Genomic DNA, 10,830 nt, shown 5'->3' with positions numbered 1-10,830 from the left:
GCACTGCTGCTGTCACTGCACTGTTGCTGTCTCTGCTGCTGTCACTGCACTGCTGCTGTCACTGCACTGTTGCTGTCTCTGCTGCTGTCAGTGCAGCTGTCATTGCTGCTGTCACTGCTGCTGTCAATGCACTGCTGCTGTCACTGCACTGTTGCTGTCTCTGCTGCTGTCACTGCAGCTGTCACTGCAGCTGTCACTGCACTGCTGCTGCCACTGCAGCTGTCACTGCAGCTGTCCCTGCTGCTGTCACTGCACTGCTGCTGTCACTGCTGCTGTCTCTGCTGCTGTCACTGCACTGCTGCTGTCACTGCTGCTGTCACTGCACTGTTGCTGTCTCTGCTGCTGTCACTGCACTGCTGCTGTCACTGCAGCTGTCACTGCACTGCTGCTGCCACTGCAGCTGTCACTGCAGCTGTCACTGCTGCTGTCTCTGCTGCTGTCACTGCACTGCTGCTGTCTCTGCTGCTGTCTCTGCTGCTGTCAATGCACTGCTGCTGTCTCTGCTGCTGTCACTGCACTGCTGCTGTCTCTGCTGCTGTCACTGCACTGCTGCTGTCACTGCACTGTTGCCTCTGCTGCTGTCACTGCTGCTGTCTCTGCTGCTGTCACTGCACTGCTGCTGTCACTGCTGTTGTCTCTGCTGCTGTCACTGCACTGCTGCTGTCTCTGCTGCTGTCTCTGCTGCTGTCACCGCACTGCTGCTGTCACTGCTGCTGTCACTGCACTGCTGCTGTCACTGTTGCTGTCACTGCTGCTGTCTCTGCTGCTGTCACTGCACTGCTGCTGTCTCTGCTGTTGTCTCTGCTGCTGTCACTGCACTGCTGCTGTCACTGCTGCTGTCACTGCTGCTGTCACTGCACTGCTGCTGTCACTGCTGTCATTTACAAATAAATAAATAAAAAGGATGATTTAATTTTGTTTTTGTGTGGAAGTGCAGAGTGGCAGTAGAGCTCCAGTGTGGGGCAGCAGAGCTCCAGTGAGGACAGTAGAGCTCCAGTGTGGGGCAGCAGAGCTCCAGTGAGGGCAGTAGAGCTCCAGTGAGGGCAGCACAGCTCCAGTGGGGGGCAATAGAACTCTCTGGTGATGAGTTGTGTGGATTAAGAGGTCTGGGATCAGTCAGCTGCAGGCTGTCAGAGGGAGAGGACATGATGATGAGGATGTGCTGCGAGAGCACTGGACTGTAAGAGGCTTTTAGAGTGGATTGGAGGAGCGAGCATGGAGTCATCTTTTTTCTTTCTTTTATCATGATTGTATTTAATCAGACCTGCTGGTTTTCCTCTGAAGGATAAAGGAGGTACGATTTAATCTGACTACATTTATTTTTTTTTATTTAACAACTCTGTTTGCCTTTTTAGTGTATAGTGTTCATGTGTTTTTCTGGAAATGATCTCCTGTAACTGTGAAGTGTGACGATTATTAAAGTATAACTGAGATCTTAACACTGTTAAGTATTTCCCTCTTCTAACACATACACATACACACACACACACACACACACACACACACACACACACGCGCGCGCAGTGAAAAAAGTGAGCGAGTTCAATCAGACCTAATCGGAACAGTGAAGCTTGAATGGATGAATCACAGTGTTCCTACTTTAATGTTCATGTACAAACAGTTTGTAATATGTCATCTTCATGTCTCTATCTTCATTATTGCTGTGTGTGTGTGTGTGTGTGTGTGTGTGTGTGTGTGTGTGTCTCAGCTGTGTCACAGATTCATCTGTTCATACAAACATTAAATCTTTGGTGTCTGCACATTCATTCATGAATCCTCTCTGTATTTCTCTCCTCAGGATGACGTCACTCAGAGTAAGAATTAAGCCATATGCCCCACCTTCACACACGCACCTGTACAGGTAACCTGGATCACCTGAGGACAGATGGACGACTCTGAAAAGGAATAGATCCTATAGTCTGTTCAGAGCCCCTCAGACTCTCATCATCACTGTACATCCTCAGCTCACAGCCCCCCTTGTTGCCCCCCCGAGCCTCAGGACCCCCACAGCACCCCTCAGAGGGGAGATGCCCATCCTGCTGAATGCCGACGCCTCCTTCAGCTCCAGGCAGGAGCTCCTGGACCTGCAGGACACTCCTCTCAGTGGGGGTCCATCTCTGGACTCCCCTAGCCCCCCCGACTCTCAGACCGCCAGCCCAGTGGACTCTGGACCCGGGAGCCCCCCCAGCCCTGATGGCCCCTTGCGGCCCCACATTTTCACGGGGGCTACCACACTGCCCGGGGAGCTGTACAGGGGGAGGGCAGGACCTCATTTGGAGCCCCCCCGGGGATTGGACCTGGTCTCAACAGACTCTGAGCAGCTGTGTGGGTGGGGTGCACTGACCCCCCAGGTGGTGCAGGTGTTTAACACCCCCCGCTGGGTGCTGCTGTTCCTGTGCGCAGCGTCCTTTCTGCAGGGGATGATCATCAACGGCTTCATCAACACAGTGGTCACCTCCATCGAGCGACGCTTCGATCTGCGCAGCTACCAGGCCGGCCTCATAGCCAGCTCCTACGATATCGCAGCCTGCCTCTGCCTAGCCTTTGTCAGCTACTTCGGGGGGACGGGACACAAGCCGCGCTGGCTGGGCTGGGGGGTGCTCATCATGGCGCTGGGCTCTCTGGTGTTCGCCCTACCGCACTTCACTACGCCCCCCTACCAGGTCAGCCTGCCCGAGCGCTCGGGACTCTGCTCCGCCAACCGCTCCACCCCGTGCCGAGATGAGGAAGGGGCGGGGCTCTCCAGCTACCGCTTTGTGTTCATGCTGGGTCAGTTCCTGCACGGTGTGGGGGCCACACCGCTCTACACGCTGGGAGTCACATACCTGGACGAGAACGTCAAGTCCAACTACGCCCCCGTCTACATCGGTGAGTCAGTCAGTTATCTACAGCAGGGCAGTGCTGAAGGTCTGAGTTACTTTGAGGCTGTTATCAGTGAATGTAAAATTCCTCCTGATGTCAGGATGACTTTTTACTGCGCTTCAACACCAGAGTAACAACTGTAAGGCCGTGAGATCAAATGCCTTTCAGTTCACTCTGTAGTCATACGTACCTGTCCATCTACAGGTATTCCTGTTTAAAGGTCGAGACCCACTACAGACATGAGTTAACCCTCGTATTATCCTCAAATAAACTAACACACTTTACCCCTGGGATCAATCTGACCCCAGGGATATTTGCCTCCAGAAAATGATTTACATAAAATTGTTGACCAAGTCTTTGTGTCAGGCACTTTGTTTATTTGTTGAATACATAAATAACCCCGAGAACATGTCAACTCACCGATAATGAAACTTATCGGTGAGTTGACCTGTTCTCTTGCGCCACCATCAGGCCGAACTTTTAAATTAGAATTAATGTATCTTGAAAAATTTTAATACAAATCTTCTCAAATTTACTGACAACATTAATGATCACAAGAGTATGAACCCTGTTGGTTTTGGTGATGATATGACCTTTCCTGTAGCGCCACCATCAGGTCAAACTTTCAGTTTTAGAGTTAGTGTATCTTTAAAATATTTCATCCAAATCTTTCCTAATTTGGGGTGCACATTCATGACTCTCACTTAATGAACCATATTGATTGATGTTGGTGACCCCCCCCTTTCCTCTCATAAACATATTTATTTAATTATTTTTATCTCCTTTTTTTGTAACCTATTTGTGGTTCGTCACTATAAAGTCTCACTCACCCCTCCTCTTTTCTTATCCGGGCTTGGGATCGGCAAATTTGTCATCCCAAGTACAATATTTTCAATGGATGGTGTTATGAAGAGCTCTAATGATGACTTGATGTCTTCAACATGGCTGATTGCATATCTGGTGGGGCCTGGAACCATTCTGATAATATTAGTAGCACTAAGTCTACCCTGCTGTTGAAGTGGGGAAAGGACCATAATATCTTTCCATGTTTGGAAGGGATCGTGTCTGCTGGTGGTTGAGAGACAACAGGAGGGTCAACACTCTCATTCTCATCAGATGAGAAGGCCTCAGAGTCAGGGTCCTCCTCAACACAATCCTCTGTCTCAGAATGTCAGAATGCAATGTCCTTGCGGGAATACCCCGCCCTCCACACACACACCTTCATGCCCATGGTGATGGAAAGTTCTCATGAGAATATTGTCTCCCCCTCCCCCATGTCATGTTAGCACAAAACATGGAAAATGATGGTCCCTCTACTGACTTCAACAACAAGGTAGACGTGCTGCTAAGAGTGTGTCCCACCAGACACACAGTCAGCCATGTTGAAGACATGAAGTCATTATTCGAGCTCTTCATTTAACCATCAATTGAACATATTGTACTTGAGATGATCATTTTAGAGGGGATAATTTGAGAGGGGTATGTGTAGTTGGAAAGACTTGGATGTGATCAACTCGCAAGCCTACATTGGCTTCCTCATTTTGGCAGGAGTTCACAAGTCAAGTTGTTTCCCACATGCCCACACCATGAAAAGTATCAAAGTTCTGGTGGGAAGAGTTGTTTTTCCCACCCCCCCCGTTATGTATCAACTCAAAAGTATCAACTCTGCACCTGCAGGTGTGGGGATGTCAGGTCACACACACAGACAGACAAGTTTTACACAGCTAAAACAGCTTGGGGTCAAATTGACCCCAGAGGAACACCAATGCGTGCAATATGTGGATAACAGGAGGGTTAATAATAAACACAGTTGTAGTTCATCCTATACTGACTTATTAAAACAAGCTTGAACAAACTGCCTCTCCGCCTCTGGTGTCTGACTGAGCTCTCCTCTCAGCCTCCTGCAGAGACAGAAACACCTGGTCCAGGTGTCACAGTGAGTCTGCAGCTCAGAGTCTGAGCTCACAGTAACAGCTGGACTCTGAAGGTGTTTCTGATGTTTCTGTGTCTGACTGATAATCCCTTTTAAAGAGTTTGGATTGAAGGAATAATGAGAACACATGTTCAGGAAGCATGACTTCAGAAAAACTCTTGGCAGCTTGATTTGTAATATTTCTTGTTTGCCTCAGATGGAGTGAACAAGTGAACTAACAGCCAACGAGTGTGTCTCTCAGTGTCTCTCAGTGTGTCTCTCAGTCTGTCTCTCAGTGTGTCTCTCAGTCTGTCTCTCAGTGTGTGTCTCAGTGTCTCTCAGTCTGTCTCTCAGTGTCTCTCAGTGTCTTTCAGTGTGTCTCTCAGTCTGTCTCTCAGTGTGTCTCTCAGTCTGTCTCTCAGTGTCTCTGTGTGTCTCTCAGTGTGTCTCTCAGTGTGTCTCTCAGTGTGTCTCTCAGTCTGTCTCTCAGTGTCTCTCAGTGTGTCTCTCAGTGTGTCTCTCAGTCTGTCTCTCAGTGTCTCTCAGTGTGTCTCTCAGTCTGTCTCTCAGTGTCTCTCAGTGTCTCTCAGTCTGTCTCTCAGTGTTTCTCAGTGTGTCTCTCAGTCTGTCTCTCAGTGTGTCTCTCAGTCTGTCTCTCAGTGTGTCTCTCAGTGTCTCTCAGTGTCTCTCAGTCTGTCTCTCAGTGTCTCTCAGTGTGTCTCTCAGTCTGACTCTCAGTGTCTCTCAGTGTGTCTCTCAGTCTGTCTCTCAGTGTCTCTCAGTGTGTCTCTCAGTGTCTCTCAGTCTGTCTTTCAGTGTGTCTTTCAGTGTGTCTCTCAGTCTGTCTCTCAGTGTGTGTCTCAGTGTCTCTCAGTGTGTCTCTCAGTCTGTCTCTAAGTGTCTCTCAGTGTGTCTCTCAGTCTGTCTCTCAGTGTCTCTCAGTGTGTCTTTCAGTGTGTCTCTCAGTGTCTCTCAGTGTGTCTCTCAGTCTGTCTCTCAGTGTGTCTCTCAGTCTGTCTTTCAGTGTGTCTTTCAGTGTGTCTCTCAGTCTGTCTCTCAGTGTGTCTCTCAGTGTGTCTCTCAGTGTGTCTCAGTCTGTCTCTGTCTGTCTCTCAGTGTCTCTCAGTCTGTCTCTCAGTGTGTCTCAGTCTGTCTTTCAGTGTGTCTCAGTGTGTCTCTCAGTGTCTCTCAGTCTGTCTTTCAGTGTGTCTCTCAGTCTGTCTCTCAGTGTGTGTCTCAGTGTCTCTCAGTGTGTCTCTCAGTGTGTCTCTCAGTGTCTCTCAGTCTGTCTCTCAGTGTGTCTCAGTCTGTCTTTCAGTGTGTCTCAGTGTGTCTCTCAGTGTCTCTCAGTCTGTCTTTCAGTGTGTCTCTCAGTCTGTCTCTCAGTGTGTGTCTCAGTGTCTCTCAGTGTGTCTCTCAGTGTGTCTCTCAGTGTCTCTCAGTGTGTGTCTCAGTGTCTCTCAGTGTGTCTCTCAGTCTGTCTCTCAGTGTGTCTCTCAGTGTGTCTCTCAGTGTCTCTCAGTGTCTCTCAGTGTGTCTCTCAGTGTCTCTCAGTGTCTCTCAGTGTGTCTCTCAGTCTGACTCTCAGTGTCTCTCAGTGTCTCTCAGTCTGTCTCTCAGTGTCTCTCAGTGTCTCTCAGTGTGTCTCTCAGTCTGACTCTCAGTGTCTCTCAGTGTCTCTCAGTCTGTCTCTCAGTGTGTCTCTCAGTGTGTCTCTCAGTGTGTGTCTCAGTGTCTCTCAGTGTGTCTCTCAGTCTGACTCTCAGTGTCTCTCAGTGTCTCTCAGTGTCTCTCAGTGTCTCTCAGTGTCTCTCAGTCTGTCTCTCAGTGTCTCTCAGTGTCTCTCAGTCTGTCTTTCAGTGTGTCTTTCAGTGTGTCTCTCAGTCTGTCTCCCAGTGTGTCTCTCAGTGTGTCTCTCAGTCTGTCTCTCAGTGTGTCTCTCAGTGTCTCTCAGTGTGTCTCTCAGTGTGTCTCTCAGTCTGACTCTCAGTGTCTCTCGGTCTGTCTTTCAGTGTGTCTTTCAGTGTGTCTCTCAGTCTGTCTCTCAGTGTGTCTCTCAGTCTGTCTCTCAGTGTGTGTCTCAGTGTCTCTCAGTGTCTCTCAGTGTGTCTCTCAGTGTCTCTCAGTCTGTCTTTCAGTCTGTCTTTCAGTGTGTCTCTCAGTGTGTCTCTCAGTGTCTCTCAGCCTGTCTCTCAGCCTGTCTCTCAGTGTGTCTCTCAGTGTGTCTCTCAGTGTCTCTCTGTGTCTCTCAGTCTGACTCTCAGTGTCTCTCAGTGTCTCTCAGTCTGACTCTCAGTGTCTCTCAGTGTCTCTCAGTGTGTCTCAGTGTGTCTCTCAGTGTCTCTCAGTCTGTCTTTCAGTCTGTCTTTCAGTGTGTCTCTCAGTGTGTCTCTCAGTGTCTCTCAGCCTGTCTCTCAGCCTGTCTCTCAGTGTGTCTCTCAGTGTGTCTCTCAGTGTCTCTCTGTGTCTCTCAGTCTGACTCTCAGTGTCTCTCAGTGTCTCTCAGTCTGACTCTCAGTGTCTCTCAGTGTCTCTCAGTGTGTCTCTCAGTGTGTCTCTCAGTGTCTCTCAGTCTCTCTCAGTGTGTCTCTCAGTCTGACTCTCAGTGTCTCTCAGTGTCTCTCAGTGTGTCTCAGTGTGTCTCTCACTGTCTTTCAGTGTGTCTTTCAGTGTGTCTCTCAGTGTGTCTCAGTGTGTCTCTCAGTGTCTCTCAGTGTGTCTTTCAGTGTGTCTCTCAGTGTCTCTCAGTGTGTCTCTCAGTCTGTCTCTCAGTGTGTCTCAGTCTGTCTCTCAGTGTGTCTCTCAGTCTGTCTCTCAGTGTGTCTCTCAGTGTCTCTCAGTCTGTCTTTCAGTGTGTCTTTCAGTGTGTCTCTCAGTGTGTCTCTCAGTGTCTCTCAGTCTCTCTCAGTGTGTCTCTCAGTCTGACTCTCAGTGTCTCTCAGTCTCTCTCAGTGTGTCTCTCAGTCTGACTCTCAGTGTCTCTCAGTGTCTCTCAGTGTGTCTCAGTGTGTCTCTCACTGTCTTTCAGTGTGTCTTTCAGTGTGTCTCTCAGTGTCTCTCAGTGTGTCTCAGTGTGTCTCTCAGTGTCTCTCAGTGTGTCTTTCAGTGTGTCTCTCAGTGTCTCTCAGTGTGTCTCTCAGTCTGTCTCTCAGTGTGTCTCAGTCTGTCTCTCAGTGTGTCTCTCAGTCTGTCTCTCAGTGTGTCTCTCAGTCTGTCTCTCAGTGTGTCTCTCAGTCTGTCTCTCAGTGTGTCTCTCAGTGTCTCTCAGTCTGTCTTTCAGTGTGTCTTTCAGTGTGTCTCTCAGTCTGTCTCTCAGTGTGTCTCTCAGTGTGTCTCTCAGTGTGTCTCTCAGTCTGTCTCTCAGTGTGTCTCAGTCTGTCTCTCAGTGTGTCTCTCAGTCTGTCTCTCAGTCTGTCTCTCAGTGTGTGTCTCAGTGTCTCTCAGTGTGTCTCTCAGTGTCTCTCAGTCTGTCTCTCAGACTGACTCTCAGTGTGTGTCTCAGTGTCTCTCAATCTGTCTCTCAGTGTGTCTCAGTCTGTCTCTCAGTGTGTCTCTCAGTCTGTCTCTCAGTGTGTCTCTCAGTGTCTCTCAGTCTGTCTTTCAGTGTGTCTTTCAGTGTGTCTCTCAGTCTGTCTCTCAGTGTGTCACTCAGTGTGTCTCTCAGTGTCTCTCAGTCTGTCTCTCAGTGTGTCTCAGTCTGTCTTTCAGTGTGTCTCAGTGTGTCTCTCAGTGTCTCTCAGTCTGTCTTTCAGTGTGTCTCTCAGTCTGTCTCTCAGTGTGTGTCTCAGTGTCTCTCAGTGTGTCTCTCAGTGTGTCTCTCAGTGTCTCTCAGTGTGTGTCTCAGTGTCTCTCAGTCTGTCTCTCAGTGTCTCTCAGTGTGTCTCTCAGTGTGTGTCTCAGTGTCTCTCAGTGTGTCTCTCAGTCTGTCTCTCAGTGTCTCTCAGTGTGTCTCTCAGTGTCTCTCGGTGTGTCTCTCAGTGTCTCTCAGTGTGTCTCTCAGTCTGACTCTCAGTGTCTCTCAGTGTGTCTCTGAGTGTCTCTCAGTGTCTCTCAGTGTGTCTCTCAGTCTGACTCTCAGTGTCTCTCAGTGTCTCTCAGTGTCTCTCAGTCTGTCTCTCAGTGTCTCTCAGTGTGTCTCAGTGTGTCTCTCAGTGTCTCTCAGTCTGTCTTTCAGTGTGTCTCTCAGTGTGTGTCTCAGTGTCTCTCAGTGTGTCTCTCAGTCTGTCTCTCAGTGTCTCTCAGTGTGTCTCTCAGTCTGTCTCTCAGTGTCTCTCAGTGTGTCATTCAGTGTGTCTCTCAGTGTCTCTCAGTGTGTCTCTCAGTCTGTCTCTCAGTCTGTCTCTCAGTGTGTCTCAGTCTGTCTCTCAGTGTGTCTCTCAGTCTGTCTCTCAGTGTGTCTCTCAGTGTCTCTCAGTCTGTCTTTCAGTGTGTCTCTCAGTCTGTCTCTCAGTGTGTCTCAGTGTCTCTCAGTGTTTCTCTCAGTGTCTCTCAGTGTGTGTCTCACTGAGAGCAGTGTGTCTCTCAGTCTGTCTCTCAGTGTCTCTCAGTGTGTCTCTCAGTGTCTCTCGGTGTGTCTCTCAGTGTGTCTCTCAGTGTCTCTCAGTGTCTCTCAGTGTGTCTCTCAGTCTGACTCTCAGTGTCTCTCAGTGTCTCTCAGTGTGTCTCTCAGTCTGACTCTCAGTGTCTCTCAGTCTGTCTCTCAGTTTGTCTCAGTGTCTCTCAGTGTGTCTCTCAGTGTCTCTCAGTGTGTCTCTCAGTGTGTCTCTCAGTGTCTCTCAGTGTTTCTCAGTCTGTCTCTCAGTGTCTCTCAGTGTGTCTCTCAGTGTCTCTCAGTGTGTCTCTCAGTGTGTCTTTCAGTGTCTTTCAGTGTCTCTCAGTGTCTCTCAGTGTGTCTCTCAGTGTCTCTCAGTGTCTTTCAGTCTCTCAGTCTGTCTCTCAGTGTCTCTCAGTGTGTCTCTCAGTGTGTCTCTCAGTGTCTCTCAGTGTGTCTCTCAGTGTCTCTCAGTGTCTTTCAGTGTCTCTCAGTGTGTCTCTCAGTCTGTCTCTCAGTGTCTATCAGTGTCTCTCAGTGTGTCTCTCAGTGTGTCTCTCAGTGTCTCTCAGTGTGTCTCTCAGTGTCTCTCAGTGTGTCTCTCAGTCTGTCTCTCAGTCTGTCTCTCAGTGTGTCTCTCAGTGTGTCTCAGTGTGTCTCTCAGTGTCTCTCAGTGTCTTTCAGTGTCTTTCAGTGTCTCTCAGTGTGTCTCTCAGTCTGTCTCTCAGTGTCTATCAGTGTCTCTCAGTGTGTCTCTCAGTCTGTCTCTCAGTGTCTCTCAGTGTGTCTCTCAGTGTGTCTCTCAGTGTCTCTCAGTGTGTCTCTCAGTCTGTCTCTCAGTGTCTCTCAGTGTGTCTCTCAGTGTGTCTCTCAGTGTGTGTCTCAGTGTCTCTCAGTGTGTCTCTCAGTCTGTCTCTCAGTGTCTCTCAGTGTGTCTCTCAGTGTCTCTCAGTGTGTCTCTCAGACTGACTCTCAGTGTCTCTCAGTGTCTCTCAGTGTCTCTCAGTCTGTCTCTCAGTGTGTCTCTCAGTGTCTCTCAGTGTGTCTCTCAGTGTGTCTCTCAGTGTCTCTCAGTCTGTCTTTCAGTGTGTCTTTCAGTGTGTCTCTCAGTCTGTCTCTCAGTGTGTCTCTCAGTGTGTCTCTCAGTCTGTCCCTCAGTGTGTGTCTCAGTGTGTCTCTCAGTGTGTCTCTCAGTGTCTCTCAGTGTCTCTCTCAGTGTGTCTCTCAGTGTCTCTCAGTGTGTCTCTCAGTGTCTCTCAGTGTGTCTCTCAGTCTGACTCTCAGTGTCTCTCAGTGTGTCTCTGAGTGTCTCTCAGTGTCTCTCAGTGTGTCTCTCAGTCTGACTCTCAGTGTCTCTCAGTGTCTCTCAGTGTCTCTCAGTCTGTCTCTCAGTGTCTCTCAGTGTGTCTCAGTGTGTCTCTCAGTGTCTCTCAGTCTGTCTTTCAATGTGTCTCTCAGTGTGTGTCTCAGTGTCTCTCAGTGTGTCTCTCAGTCTGTCTCTCAGTGTCTCTCAGTGTGTCTCTCA

General features: G+C 49.3%; 1 protein-coding gene across 1 annotated transcript in view; it reads left to right on the top strand.

The window, feature by feature from the left end:
• The first annotated feature begins 2,027 nt into the window (after positions 1-2,027).
• Positions 2,028-10,830, top strand: part of slco4a1 (solute carrier organic anion transporter family, member 4A1) — a 33,538-nt gene continuing 24,735 nt past the window's right edge. Inside the window, exon 1 of the mRNA XM_069660333.1 lies at positions 2,028-2,868. Coding sequence (XP_069516434.1) covers positions 2,028-2,868 — 841 coding nt within the window. The remainder of the gene's footprint in view (positions 2,869-10,830) is intronic.

This window comes from Semicossyphus pulcher, unplaced genomic scaffold (assembly GCF_022749685.1).
Source record: "Semicossyphus pulcher isolate SPU_LCO1_2020_fin unplaced genomic scaffold, fSemPul1.0.p SCAF_13, whole genome shotgun sequence".
Classification (NCBI taxonomy): Eukaryota; Metazoa; Chordata; class Actinopteri; order Labriformes; family Labridae; genus Semicossyphus; species Semicossyphus pulcher.
This window is presented reverse-complemented; position numbering and strand designations above follow the sequence as displayed.